This window comes from Muntiacus reevesi, chromosome 2, assembly GCF_963930625.1.
Source record: "Muntiacus reevesi chromosome 2, mMunRee1.1, whole genome shotgun sequence".
NCBI classification, from domain to species: Eukaryota; Metazoa; Chordata; class Mammalia; order Artiodactyla; family Cervidae; genus Muntiacus; species Muntiacus reevesi.
This window is the reverse complement of record NC_089250.1, coordinates 97,956,190-97,971,623: the sequence shown is the minus strand read 5'-3', so window position 1 is coordinate 97,971,623 and position 15,434 is coordinate 97,956,190. Positions and strand designations below refer to the sequence as shown.

The 15,434-nt window shown below is 36.1% G+C and overlaps 1 protein-coding gene across 5 annotated transcripts in view; it reads left to right on the top strand.

Annotated features, from left to right (window-relative positions):
• The window catches only part of RTKN2 (rhotekin 2), a 171,133-nt gene that overhangs the window by 132,375 nt on the left and 23,324 nt on the right, over positions 1–15,434 (top strand). For all 5 annotated transcript variants that reach the window (XM_065922412.1, XM_065922409.1, XM_065922410.1 and 2 more), the window contains 2 exons: positions 5,373–5,479; positions 6,368–6,499. In XM_065922412.1, the coding sequence (XP_065778484.1) occupies positions 5,373–5,479; positions 6,368–6,499 (239 nt within the window). The remainder of the gene's footprint in view (positions 1–5,372; positions 5,480–6,367; positions 6,500–15,434) is intronic.

Below are 15,434 nucleotides of genomic sequence, written 5' to 3'. Positions count from 1 at the left end.
AGCAGTGTCCCTTTGTCGTTAGTGCTCTTAAGATATTACTAGATTCTCCTTTAGAAATGCTCAGGAGCAAATAAGGATAACTATGTGGTATACTTCTTTCCAAGAAAAACACAATAGAGATTAGCATATTGAGCATTCCCGTTAAGTCGCCTCAGTCATGTCCGACTCTTTGTGACCCTATGGACTGTTGCCCACCAGGCTCTTCTGTCCATGGGTTCTCCAGGCAAGAATACTGGAGTGGGTGGCCTTGCTCTCCTCCAGGGGATCTTCCTGACCCAGGGATTGAACCCGCATCTCTTTGTCTCCTGCACTGGCACTAGCACCACCTGGGAAGCCTGAGTAGGATATTAAAGACTATGAAAAGACCTGTGCTTACAGCAGTAACACCCCAAAACGGTTGACAACCGACTTGTAGCTTCTGCTGTAGAAAATTTAAGAACACTGGCCTATATGTCAAACTCTTTTGATATGATAGAAATGTTCCTAGAAATGTGTGTAAATGACAATTTTGTAAATCAATTATATTTTGGGAAAAAAAGTGTGTAATTAAAAATAAACACAATTTTATGCAAGAAAAAGTCACCCTTTGATTTATTTGTTAATAAATCTACGTTTAAAAAGGTTTTCCTAAATAAAGTTATGTCACTGTCTCCCAAATACTGTAAAGAGGAAATACAAGATTTTTGAAATTTATAACTCAACTCTATTGCTCTTACTAGTTGAAGGAAAAAGCCAAAATGGTATCTTAAGGCTTGTGTTTGTCATCAAGAACTTTTTATACTTTTTATAAAACAATGAAACCACATTGTAAAGATTGACTGACAGGGAACTGAGATGTTATCTGGATTCTTTCTCTTGCCTTTGTTTTGTTGTCGCTGTCATTTTAAAACTCCATTTTGTTCCCCATCTAAAACTACAGATGAATTAGATAAAATCTTCCCGTATGAAAAGTCAAACTGTTCTTTCACTTCCTGTTTCATTTCATCTTGTCCCAATATCACCCTTGGTTAGAAAAGAAGAATTAAGTATTTTGATTAAATGTGTTGCACAAGACTGGAAAGACAGCATTGAGAAATGGAAAGGATATGGCTTCGGGACTGAGAGTGCCCTGGATATGAAATTATAAGAAGCATTTGTTACATGCCAGATACAGTGATAAATGTCATATTTACACATTTTCTTGTTTGATTTCACAACAACCCTAGTACTTTATAGATAGTTTAAGAATGAGAGTTGATACTTGGGCAAGTTACGTGACCAGCCTAGATGCCATCTTTCTTGTTAAAAGTAGAGAGAAGAAACTGTAGCTCTGTGCTTTATTCTCCAGTGGTCATGAGCTGTAGAGAAATCTATGTGGGAAGTAACAGCTGACTGCGGCCTGTGTGGCATGTGATCTGTAGAACAAAGAATTTTACATTGAATATCTGTTTTCAAGGACTGCAACTAGGAAGGAATTATTTTTCTTGATGTGCCGTGAAATCTGAAGTTATTTTGCTAGAGAAACTGTTACATGTGGTGTTTAGGTTTCAGGTACATTGTTGATTGAACAAACTTTATGAACTGGTCTGAAAAACTAATCATTTATGATTCTGTTTCTTTAAGAGTTACATCCTAACTTAAATCATCCATAAGTCTTGTATGTAAAGAAACTCACTTTGAAACTTTAAATTCATAAATGACAAATTTGATTTCAGATGTATTACCTAGATCCATGCTTTTATATAATGTTTCTTTCATTTCCTGCCTATTTTAAGAAAGGAGATTCTCATTTATTTATACCTGCATTTTAAAATCATTGCCTGTAGTGTATTTATACACTTAAATTCTCTCAGATGAAGCCCTTCATTCCTAAAAGATAGCAGCTTTAACAAGGTAATAATAAAAAAAAGAATAGGCCCAGAAAATTTGTTGTGTGCTATTCGTTAGTAGAACCTTGAGCAGGTAAATTGATAAAAATTATTTTATTTTGTGCTGTTCATTTGGGCTTCTCAGGTGGCGCTAGTGGTAAAGAACCTGCCTGCTGACGCAGGTTAAGATAAAGACTTGGGTTCGATCCCTGGGTCGGGAAGATCCCCCTGGAGGAGGGCATGACAACCCACTCCGGTATTCTTGCCTGGAGAATCCCATGGACAGAGGAGCCTGGCGGGCTACAGTCCATGGGGTTGCACAGAAATCGGGCACTACTGAAGCAATTTAGCACCCACACACATGCTCTTCATTTAGGCTGGTCTTTTTCGTTTAACTGATGTACGAAACCTTGGCTACATCTATTAAATATATATTAAATAATTGTATTTTTACCAAAAGTATTTTATTTTCTGTACTTACTTTTTGGTTAATAATAGTAACAGCCAATTGTTAGTCATTTAATAGGCATTTACCAACAGGGGTGCAGTGAAAGCTTTACAAATCTTTTTTTGTGTGGTCCAGTGTGAACAAAGGACTGACCATATGTTGCGTTTTTATTTATACTCTGATACACACAATAAATTATACATTGCTTTCCTTCCATACAGTTATAAAGGCTGTATACCCACCTGCACGTTACATTAGAGGAGTATTTTAATGTTTTTGAAAGAACTTTATTAAACAATTGCAAACTTATAGAAAAGTTAAAAGTTGAATATCAAGGTCTTTTTATTTTTCTCGAAAGTATAGGAGAGCAAGTTGCTTATCTGATACTTCATTACTCTCAACTATGTTAGTATCTATTTCCTGCTAAAAGACATCCAGCTACATCGTTACAGCTATCCAAGTCAGGAAATGAATGTTAATGTATTACTATTATTCCTATTAAACAGGCACTATTCAAATATTTTTCCAGTAATGTCCCTATGACCAAATGATCCAGTGTAGGTTCACTTACTGCATTTAATCATCATGCTTCTTCAGTTTCTTTCAATCTAAATCAGTTCTCCAGTCTTTCCTTGGCTTTCATAACTATGACATTTTAAAATATCATAGTTATTTTGTAGAAGTTCCCTGTGTTTAGGTTTGTTGAATGTTTTCTGGGGCTAAGACTCAGGATGTGCATCTTTGGCAGAAATGTCACAGAAGTGCTGCGTTCTCATTGCATTCTGTCAGGAAGCATATTTTGATTCATCCCATTACTGATGATGTTCACTTTGATCACTTGATTTTAGGGTGTCTGTCAAGCTTCTCTACTGTACAGTTACTCTTTTTGTTTACCCCTTTTGTAATTAGTACATAATTTGTGTGTGGGATGGGGGTACTTTGTAACTAAGTATAGTATTTATTAGACTTTCAACTTTATTCATTGATTTATTTATAGTAGCATGGATTTGTGTTTTATAGTTTTACTCGGTGCATTATAATCTGTTAATATCTTGTTTATTTTGAGATTCAGATTGTCTCTGTTTTGGCCAATGGGGTTACATTCAAGATGGTTTCTGTGTTTTTCTATGTCCTCCTCATTCATTGAGTACTTCCTTGCTTCAGGCATGACAAGATATGTCAGACTCATCATGTACTTTATCTGCCCCAGTCCTGGGATCAGCCATTTCTCCAAAGAAGACTGGTTCTTTTTAATAGAAATAATATTTAGAAGACATGGGAGGTTTAGGTAAATTCATTGCCATCAGACTGTCACCATTAGTTGTCACTTTTCCTAGGCCCTCTTAGTGGACATACATGTGTATATTTTTTGTCGTGGATTTCTTAATCTCTATATGTTGAAAACCATGAGTTCATACCAGTACATCTAGTTCTAAACCTAGTTCTAAACCAATACCAAAGAGTTCATTCTGCATATTTGTATTTCCTTTCTCTGACAGTGAGAAACCTGTCTTCTATTATCTTTATATTATCTACTGTATTTTATTCTTTGATTAGGCTCTTTAAAAGCAACCATTTCCCCATCTTGCTCACATAATTGCTTTCCTCACCCCACTGAGGTTTTAACTCCACATGCCTGGCTGCCCTCATTACCCCATGTGGACACCCTTGTCAACCTGCCTGTCTTCTGACAGCCCATAGCCAGCTGCCCCTGTGCTTGGGTTTCCTTCTTCCTGGGCTCTGACGCACGCCTCTGGTTTACCAGATGTGTGAATGGCTTCCTCACTGCTCTCAAGCTGATACCCATGGCTGGACCACCCCCAAAATGTGCACACTTCTCTTACTCTCCTTGGATTCTGACACTTCACTTGGGCAGCCACTGCGCATAGATACCCTCCTTGCTCTACCTGGACCCCAACTCTCCATGCCAGGCCAACCACTGAGAAGAGATTCCCCTTGGGTTCTAGATTCCCCGTGTGATCCATCGTCCTTAGCCCATTCAGGCTCTGCCCCCTCATGCCAGGAAGCTTTCTCACTCAGCGTTCTTATCCTGCCCGGCTCCAGCACCTACCTCTGCCCACAACTGTTCCCCTCCCCCCAACTCTTGGCACAGATCCCCATCTTGGTGGGCTTCACATAATGGCTTACAACTGAACTGTTCAGTAAGGAAAGGGAGAAGGGGAAGGGCCAAAAGGTTTATTATTAAATTATTTAAGTTGTGCTCTCAAGTGTTTTATTCAGAGGATCAATTTGCTAATTACTATAGTGAAAACCCTAATGGCTTCCCTGGTGGCTCAGAGGTTAAAGCCTCTGCCTGCAATGCCGGAGACTTGGGTTCAATCCCTGGGTTGGGAAGACCCCCTGGAGAAGGAACTGGCAACCCACTCCAGTATTCTTGCCTGGAGAATCCCATGGATGGAGGAACCTGGTGGACTACAGTACACGGGGTCGCAAAGAGTCAGACATGACTGAGTGACTTCACTTTCTTTCACTTTATAATGAAAACCAGAGTAAAAAATAGAATGTGACATACAAAAATAATTTTATTAGGATGTTTTTTAAATTACCTGAGGTTACTAATATGCCCTGAACTACCTCCATTGATTAATTGCTTTAAGATCAAGAAAGAGATCAAGAGACTAAAAGTTCCATGTCTGTTCCAGGTGATAGCATGCTATAAACCAGGGGTCCCCAACCACCAGAATCTAATGCCTGATGATCTGAGGTGGAGTTGATGTAATAATAATAATATAAGTAAAATGCACAATACAAGTAATGTGCTTGAATCATCCTGAAACCATTCCACCCTCCCAGTCTGTAGCAAAATTGTCTTCCACAAAACTGGTTCCTGGTGCCAACAATGTTGGGGACCACTATTACAAACTATTAGTTTAATAACATCCTGTCCTGACTGCTTTCTTTCATTTGCTGTTGTCATTGAATATAGTAATATGAGTAGGATGGACCTTTACATATGTTCTTATATAAAGCAAAAATAAAAATTATAAAAATAATTAAAGTGTATAATGACTTTAAATAACATATATTTATACCTTGGCTTTTTCTCATTTAAATAGAAGAATCTTCATTTTGGCTTCCCTTATATGGTAACATGTGCTGCCGACTAGTCGCCCAACCAACCTGTATGGCTGAGGATGTATTTGCGGGATTTCTTAATAAGCAGGTTAGAAGACTTTAAATATCCTACAATTGTAGCTGTAATTTAGATCTTAATGGCAGTTGTTTGGCATTTTGATATTGAAAAGTATTTTCTTTTTTTTATATAAAATCATCTCTTGAATGGGTAGCTTCCTCATTGTTAGACATAGAATAGGAGTTGTGGCTGGGAGTTACAAGGTGGGAAGGGGAAGGGTCTTAATGCAATTTTGATGGCTAAGGAGCTGCCTCTCCAGGTTCCTTTGCTTCATTAATAGCAGTAACAGGGTAATCAGTAACAGAGGACTCCCTGGGGAAGCTGATGAGGACTTCTCAAACCTTTCCCATAAAGACCTTTCTGGCAGACAGCTTTCAGCACAGTTTTGGCCTCTAGGCTTCCAAAGCTGCCTCTGTGAAACCTACTCCTTATTTATTTATAACTATAGTTATTTATATTCAGTAAATAATTAATTATGGGCTTCAATGAATCAATAGCTTTTTAAAAAATATTCCATTAAGAGGAAAGAAAATTTGCATTTTTATAGGGAAGTCCGTGTTCTGAGAACAGTAAGGGAAAGTTATATTTTGAATATTGAGTTACTGAATATTGAGTTATTTTTATAATTTTCCTGAGTCATTTGGTGAATTGCTGTGGAATTCCAAGCACTAATTTTTAGTAGACCAGCTTCTCTTAAATTGCGTTGATTTATGATTTTATGTGTATGAGTAATGTGATAATCATAAACTAGCTTTTTGGCTTTGGGCTACTAACTTATTATATGGTAAATTAATTGGGTACCTATAATATTAAAACATCTTTAAAAACTAACTGATAATTCAAGTATTTTGTTGAGTTGAGAGTTAAGATGATAAATAATGATTTAAAGTTGAGAATTTCTTGATTTTGCTTTTTCAGCAAATGGTAGGAGGTCTGATTCATTGGAGAAGGTTGTATTGTGTTTTAAGAGGGGGCAAACTCTATTGTTTTTACACTCCAGAAGAAATTGAAGCTAAAGTGGAACCAGCTTTGATAGTGTCTATTAACAAGGTAAATGCTATTTTGAAGATAAAGGTATAATATTTTATGAAATTGTTTTCTATTACGGTTCACACTGTTGTCATCTTATTTACAAAGAAAGGGAAGAACTGCTAAAAATAGTTCATAAAGATAATTTAATCTTATTTTTCTGTTTATAGAACTTATCTGGTAAAGGAAATACTGTATATTTTGTAAGAAAGTGTAGTAATTGGAAATCTGTACCAGCAAATAGATCTTAAAGCAGAGAATGTAACTTGATGTTAACAGGTAGTTTAAATTTTTTATGAATGTATAATTAAGAAATCATGTAAACATCATGTTACAGTAATATGCTCTTTCTAGTTAATGCTTAAATGAACCCATAAAAAGAAATTCCTGAGTATACTTTCTGATTTCTTATGGGATTGATGGACAGTTGTTCAGCCTTCTGCCAGAAGAATACACATACACGTAAATATACTGGTTTGATAAAAAGGAGATTACAAAATTTTAGTTTCAAAGTTTTCACCCAGAAATCTGCAGGAAAATTTTTCAGTCTAAGGCAGACTTCTTTTATCTCACCATCTTGTCTATCCTCCAAGTCTAGGGTTTATTAGAGAGTTTTTCCTCCTCCTTTATAGCATTCCAACTCTAGAATTAAATTAGCATTTCTAGATCAGAAGATCATGTTTTCTGCCTATGAACTTCAATTGTTTCTAGTTGTGTAACTTTGCTTGCCTTCAGTATGTGGTAAAACATGAGCCATCACATCTGTTAACTGTAATATACATGTTCTACTTGCCTTTAAGTTATCTTTTGAGAAAAAATGTTAGTATATGTCCTGAAAAAACATGTAGATACTGGTCTGCTAGTGTATAAAGATTTAGTTAATTTCTATGATCTTTCCAGTAATGACATTTGATCTGTTTCTGCGCTGCTTTTAGAGATGATGCCACTTTTTCTTAAAGGAAATCCTACAGTGATACCTTTTATTATGTAATTAAGTCCACTTAATTTATCTGTTGTATTAGAAAGATTAATGTTGCTCTTAAATAATATACCTCAAATATTGTAACAGTGAATTTATTTTCATTTAAAAATTAGGTTAAAGTATCATTTTATTGTTGGAAAATTGATGTAATTTTTCCATTGTTTGTCAACTTTTTGTTGTACATAGTGTTCACTTCCCCCCAGAGTATTTTTTAAATTTCAGATGTATAGAGAAGTTGAAAGAATAGAAAAATAAAACCTGATACCCATCACCTAGATTATTCAGCTGTTCTTAACATTTTACCACATTTGCTTTCTCTCTAGATACTTAAAAAAAATTTTTTTCTGAACCATTTGAAAGTAAGCAGCAAGCAGCATGAAATTTCTTCCCTAGAATGTATTAGCATGTTTCTCCTGAAAACAAGGACATTTTCTTCATAACTGTAATATTATTATCATAGTCAATATATTTACTGTTGGCAAAATAATATTATGTAATATACTGAGCAAATTGCCACGATTGTCTCCAAAATGTTCCAATTTTTATTTTTTCTTTTATCCAAGACTCCATCAAGGATCACAGATTGCATCTGGTCACCATGTCATTTGTTTCCTTTTTATCTAAATTGTACCCTTCACTTGCCTTTTTAAAAAAAATTTATCATTGACATTTTTGAAAAGTCCAGGCAAGTTCCCAAATTTGTTTTTGACTAATTGTTTTGCTTTATTCATGTTAAATATTTTTGGTTAGAGCTCTTCTGATACATGGATGATTTTGTGTAACCTGATTTTCGCTAGGTAGTTAGGTAATAAAAATGGAATCCTACCAATTTTTTTCTTGTATGTTGTACAATGAAATATGGATAGCTATAAAATAAACTAAAATTAATTCAAACAAATGATATTTTAAAAGTTAGATTTGAAAATAGCCTTCGAGGTACTCATTTTTCCTATCTCAGCCCTTTAAAGGAGGCAGAGCAGGTAGGTCAGCCCTGTTTTACAGGTATCTTATTTCTGTTTTACAAGTGAAAACCCATACTCAGAGATCAGATAGAACTTGTCTAGCTAGTACATAAAATTATATGGCTCACTTTTTTCCTAATGGGTAGAAAGCATAGATTCATGGATTGTTTTTATTTTTCTTAATAGTCATACTGCTTGTCTAGATTTGGGAAGCAAAATTAAACTTTTTCCTATCTCCAAATTGACTTTGACTCAGTTTTGAAAGTAGAAAGTAGCTTTGAAATGAGGTTCTCAGTACAAAGCCAAGTTACCTGTTGGCAGTAACTTATGAAACTATTGAAAGTTTGCCGTTTAAATTTAAGAGGACCATTATAATAGAACTTCTTGGTTAATGTAGTCAGTGCATCTGTATTTTCTTGTTTGATGGCAAGAGTCTAATTTCCAAAAAGTGCTTAACAGTATTTACATGACCTGACTAAATTGACCTTTTTCAATTGACTCATTTTTCCTGTGGTAATAAAGGCTGATAATCTGGCAACTGATGGGACTCTGTAGTCAATCAGCTCCATTATTATGATCACTGAAATTGGCATATTTAGAAATCCCATGGTGGCTCCACAATTAAGCATTATAGATTCATATGAAAATTATTTATCTAATAATTTGTATAGACTCAGCCATATGCTTGGTACAACATGAGCTGTATTTGACCCTGAGGACTGATGACACAATTACTGCTTCCAGTGAATATGACTGTTGTCTAAAGTACCAAAAAGAATTTTAATATTAAATCATAAAGGTAAGGTTAAGGTTGGGAAGATTAATATAATTTAGTTGCTTATCTCAAAAATTAAATTGATGACAAAGTGCTAAATTACCTAACTTTGCAATATTTCCATCTTAATTTTCTCCAATGCTGATTCCAGCACTGATTCCTGCCCTTTCTCAGTAGAAATTTTTCCTTTGCATTTCCTACTTAAAAAGATTTTTTGTATGAAAGTATAATTAATTTACAATGTTGTGTTAGTTTCAAGTGTATAGCACAGTGACTCAGTTACACGTATACATATATTCACTCTTTTTTTAGATTCTTTTCCCATATAGGTCATTTACAGTGTATTGAGTAGAGTCCCCTGTGCTGTATAGCAGGTAGTTATCCATGTTATATGTAGGTGTGTATACATCAATACCAATATTTCAATTTATCCCTCCTCCTGCCTTTCCCCTGGCAACCATAAGATTGTTTTCTACTTCTTTATCCATGTTGTAAATAAAGTCATTTGTACCACTTTTCAAGATTCCCAAAATAAGCAATACTGTATGATTTTTATTTTTCACTATCTAACTTAACTTCTCTCAGTATGACAATCTCTAATCTAGGTCCATCCATGTTGCTGCACATGGCATTATTTCTTTCTTTTATGGCTGAGTAATATTCCATTGTATATATGTATCATATCTTTATCCATTCCTCTGTTGATGGACGTGTAGGTTGATTCCATGTCCTATTGTAAATGGTGCTGTAATGAACATTGGAATGCATATATCTTTTTCAGTTATGCTTTTCTCAAATGCAGAAAAGCAAAATGGCTGTCTGAGGAGGCCTTAAAAATAGCTGTGAAAGGAAGAGAAGTGAAAGGAAAAGGAGAAAAGGAAAGATATACCCATTTGAATGCAGAGTTCCAAAGAATAGCAAGGAGAGATAAGAAAACCTTCCTCAGTGATCAGTTTAAAGAAATAGAGGAAAACAATAGAATGGGAAAGACTAGAGATCTTCCCAGGAAAATCAGAGACACCAAGGGAACATTTATGCAAAGATGGGCTCAATAAAGGACAGAAATGGTATGGACCTAACAGAAGCAGAAGATATTAAGAAGAGGTGGCAAGAATACACAGAAGAACTGTACAAAAAAGATCTTTATGACCCAGATAATCATGATGGTGTGATCACTCACCTAGAACCAGACACAGTCAAGTAGGCCTTAGCATCACTACAAACAAAGCTAGTGGAGGTGATGAAATTTTAGTTGAGCTATTTCAAATCCTGAAAGATGATGCTGTGAAAGTGCTACACTCAATATGCCAGCAAATTTGGAAAACTCAGCAGTGGCCACAGGACTGGAGAAGGTCAGTTTTCATTCCAATCCCAAAGAAAGGCAATGCCAAAGAATGGTCAAACTACTGCACAATTGCACTCATCTCACACGCTAGTAAAGTAATGCTCAAAATTTTCCAAGCCAGGCTTGAGCAATATGTGGACTGTGAACTTCCAGATGTTCAAGCTGGTTTTAGAAAAGGCAGAGGAACCAGAGATCAAATTGCCAACATCCGCTGGATCATCGAAAAAGCAAGAGAGTTCCAGAAAAAATCTATTTCTGCTTTATTGACTATGCCAAAGCCATTGACTGTGTGGATCCCAATAGACTTGGAAAATTCTGAAAGAGATGGGACTACCAGACCATCTGACCTGCCTCTTAGGAGGCATATGCAGGTCAGGAAGCAAGTTAGAACTGGACAGGGGACAATAGACTGGTTCCAAATAGATAAAGGAGTACATCAAGGCTGTTTATTTTCACCATACTTATTTAACTTATATGCAGAGTACATCATGAGAAACGCATGGCTAGATGAAGCACAAGCTGGAATCAAGATTACCCAGAGAAATATCAATAACCTCAGATATGCAGATGACAGCACCCTTATGGCAAAAAGTGAAGAAGAACTAAAGGGCCTCTTGATGAAAGTGAAAGAGGAGAGTGAAAAAATTGACTTAAAGCTCAACATTCATAAAACTAAAATCATGGCATCTTGTCCCATCACTTCATGGCAAATAGATGGGGAAACAGTGGAAACAGTGGCTGACTTTATTTTTTGGGGCTCCAAAATCACTGCAGATGGTGACTGCAGCCATGAAATTAAAAGACGCTTGCTCCTTGGAAGAAAAGCTCTGACCAACCTAGACAGCATATTAAAAAACAGACACATTACTTTGCCAACAAAGGTTCGCCTAGTCAAGGCTGTTTTTTCCAGTAGTTTTGTATTGATGTGAGAGTTAGTCCATAAAGAAAGCTGAGTGCCAAAGAATTGATGCTTTTGAACTGTGGTGTTGGAGAAGACTCTTGAGAATCTCTTGAACTGCAAGGAGATCCAACCAGTCCATCCTAAAGAAGATTAGTCCTTGATGTTCATTGGAAGGACTAATGTTGAAGCTGAAACTCTAATACTTGGGCCACCTGATGCGAACAGCTGACTCATTGGAAAAGACCTTGATGCTGGATAAGATTGGGGGCAGGAGGAGAAGGGGATGACAGAGGATGGGATGGTTGGATGGCATCACTGACTCAATGGACATGAGTTTGGAGTAAACTCTGGGAGTTGGTGATAGACAGGGAATCCTGGCGTGCTGCAGTCCATGGGGTCGCAAAGAGTCGGACATGACTGAGCGACTGAACTGAACTGAACTGATAACAGCTGTAGAGCCCATATGGCTCCGTAATTAGCCCTCACCCAGAACATTTTTCTAAAATTCAAAAGAACCCATGGTTGTTCATTCCTTCTTCTCCCCACAACATGATGTGGTAATGGGATTATAATTATGGCACCATAAAATTGAGATACAGGAGGCAAGGAAAGGATGTTGAGGGGACTGTATTAACTCTGTAGCAATAAGAAACCTCCATACTGTTCTCCACAGTGGTTCTACCAATTTATATTCCCACACAGCACAGGAGAGTTCCCTTTTCTCCACACCCTCTTCACTTTATTGTTTGTAGATTTTTTGATGGTGACCATTCTGACCAGTGGGGGCTTCCCTGGTGGCTCAGATGGTAAAGAATCTCCCTGCTTCCAGGAGACCCGGGATTTGATCCCTGGTGGGGGAGATACTCTGGAGAAGGGAATGGCTACCTACTCCAGTATTCTTGCCTGGAGAATTCCATGGACAGAGGAGCCTGGTGGGCTACAGTCCATGGGGTCACAGATTCTAACATGACTGAGCGATTAACACTTTCACTTCAATTTTGACCAGTGTGAGGTGATACCTCATTGTACTTTTGATTTGCATTTCTCTGTTCATTAGTGATGTTGCTCATATTTCCACATACTTTTTGGTCATCTGTTTGTTTTCTTTGGAGAAATGTCTATCTAGAGCCTTTGTCCATTTTTTAATTGGGTTTTTTTGTTGTGGTTTTTTTGTTTTTTTGAGCTGCATTTTTTTTGGTCTATTTGTCAGTCTCATTGTTTGCAAATATTTTCTCCCATTCTATGGGTGTTCTTTTAGTTCTGTTTATGGTTTCCTTTGCTATACAAAAGCTTTTAAGTTTAATTAGGTCTCATTTGTTTATTTTTGTTTTTATTTTCATTACTCTAGGATGTTGTTCAAAAAGATCTTGCTTTGATTTACATCAGAGAGTGTTTGGCCTGTGTATTCCTCTAAGAGTCTTATAATATTTGGCCTTACATTTAGGTCTTTAATCTATTTTGAGTTTATTTTTGTGTATAGTGTGAGGGAGTATTGTAATTTCATTTTTTTACATGTAGCTGTCTAGTTTTCCCAGCACCTCTTATTGAAGCCACCTTCTTTTCTCCACTGTATAGTCTTGTCTTGTAATAGATTAGTTTGACCAGAGGTGTGTGGGTTTATCTCTGGACTTGCTATCCGGTCCACTGATCTATATTTCTCTTTTTATGCCACTGCCATACTACTTTGATTAATGTAGCTCTTGGACTTGATTGACTATTTCCTTTTCCATGTTGGGGAAATTTTCAACTCTAATCTCCTCAAAAATTTTCTTATACTCTTTTTCTCTTCTTCCTCTGGGACCCCTATAATTCGAATGTTGTTGCATTTGATATTGTCCCGGAGGTCTTTGAGGCTATCCTCAGTTTTTCATTCTTTTTACTTTATTCTGCTCTTCAGAAATTATTTCCACCTTTTTATTATCTTTCAGCTCACTGATTTGTTCTTCTGCTTCAGATATTCTTCTATTGATTCTTTCTGGAGTATTTTTAATTTCAGTAATTGTGTTGTCTCTCTATGTTTATTCTTTAATTCTTCTAGGTCTTTGTTAATTGATTCTTGCATTTTCTCCATTCTGTTTTCAAGGTTTTTGATCATCTTTACTATCATTATTCTGAATTCTTTTTTAGGTAGTTTTCCTATTTTCATTTATTTGGACTTCTGTATTTCTAGCTTGTTCCTTCATTTGTGTCATATTTCTCTGCCTTTACATTATTATTTTTTTTTTAACTTATTGTGTTTGAGGTCTCCTTTTCCCAGGCGTCAAGGTTGGATTTTGTCTTCTTTTTGGTTTCTGCCCTCCTCAGGTTAGTCCGTTGGTTTGTGTGAGCTTCGTGTAGCCTAAGATTTGTGCTGAGTTTTGTTGTTTGTTTTATTTTTTCTCTGATGGGCAAGGCTGAGAGAGGTGGTGATCCTGTCTGCTGATGATTGGGTTTGTATTTTTGTTTTGTTTGTTGTTTAGATGAGACATCCTGTACAGGGTGCGACTGGTGGTTGGGTGATGTCAGGTCTTGTATTCAATGGGTTTCCTTTGTGTGAGTTCTCACTATTTGATACTCCCGAGGGTTAGTTCTCTGGTAGTCTAGGGTTTTGTAGTCAGTGCTCCCATTCCAAAGGCTCAGGGCTTGATCTCTGGTCAGGAATGAAGATTCCACAAGTGGTTTGTTATGGCAATAAGTGAGATTAAAACAAATACCCAAAAATGAGAATCCCATGCAAATGGCAGTTACAAAATCAGTCAAATAATAATTAAAATAATGGAATACACACACATACACACACACACACATACACCCATAAGCAAAATCAAAACAGTCCAGCAAAAATAAAGTACAGTAGATTGACCTGGCTAACAAAGGAAATCAAAAATTACTTCTACCAGTTAAGAACAAAACTAATTAAAGCACAAACTGGAAAACAAAACTAAAGCAAGATGCCAAGTGGGGAATAAAGCAATGAAAACAGAACTAACAAATATGTTGAGAAGAAAGGAAAGAAAGAAAGAATATATATTCAAAGTTAAATAGAGGTAGATACATTTTTTATTAAAGCAATTTTTACTTATTTTTTCAACTTATAAGATTATTCAGATTTATAGGAAAGTTGTAAAAAACACCTCATTGAACACTTGTGTATCATCTAGAGTCACCCATTAACATTTTGTCATATTTGCTTTATCTCTTTATTTTTCTTTTTTTGGGAGTGGATTAAGCACTTTATATATTATTTAATTTTTAATCAGCTTTATGGTTGTATACTTTGCATAAAATAAAATTCACCAATTTTAAGGGTATAGAAGTGAAATCGCTCAGTCATGTCTGACTCTTTGCCACCCCATGCACTGTAGCCTACCAGGCTCCTCCATCCGTGGGATTTTCTAGGCAAGAATACTGGAGTGAGTTGCCATTTCCTTCTCCAGGGGATCTTCCCAACCCAGGGATCAAACCCAGGTCTCATGCATTGCAGGCAGACTCCTTACCCTGTGAGTCACCAGGGAAGTCTTTAAGGGTATAGCTTGATAATTTTGACAAATAAGATACAGTTATGTAATCATCATTACAATCATTATTGGATTATAGTTTGTTTAGGTCTTTTTAATGAGAACATTAAGTCTACTCTCTTAGAAAATTTCACTTATACAGTACTGTTACCAACTTTTGTCACCATGTTTTACATTAGATTATTGGACCTAATTATAGCTGAAAGGTTTGTAAAGTCTTTTATCTGTTTTTTTTTGTGAAGACATTTGAACATAAGTCTCCAGTATTAATAATTCATCCCTGAATATTTCAACACCACCTTTTAAAAACAGGAGCCTCTCAAATTATATACATTTATATGTATAGAATTATGTGTATATATATATAATTATATCATCCCAGCTGGGCAAATTAGGAGGGTTTCCTATATATCATCTAATAACCAGTCCATAGTCATGTTTCCCCATTGTCGCTAAAATATCTTTTTAGCTTTCACTTTCAATCTAAGACAGTT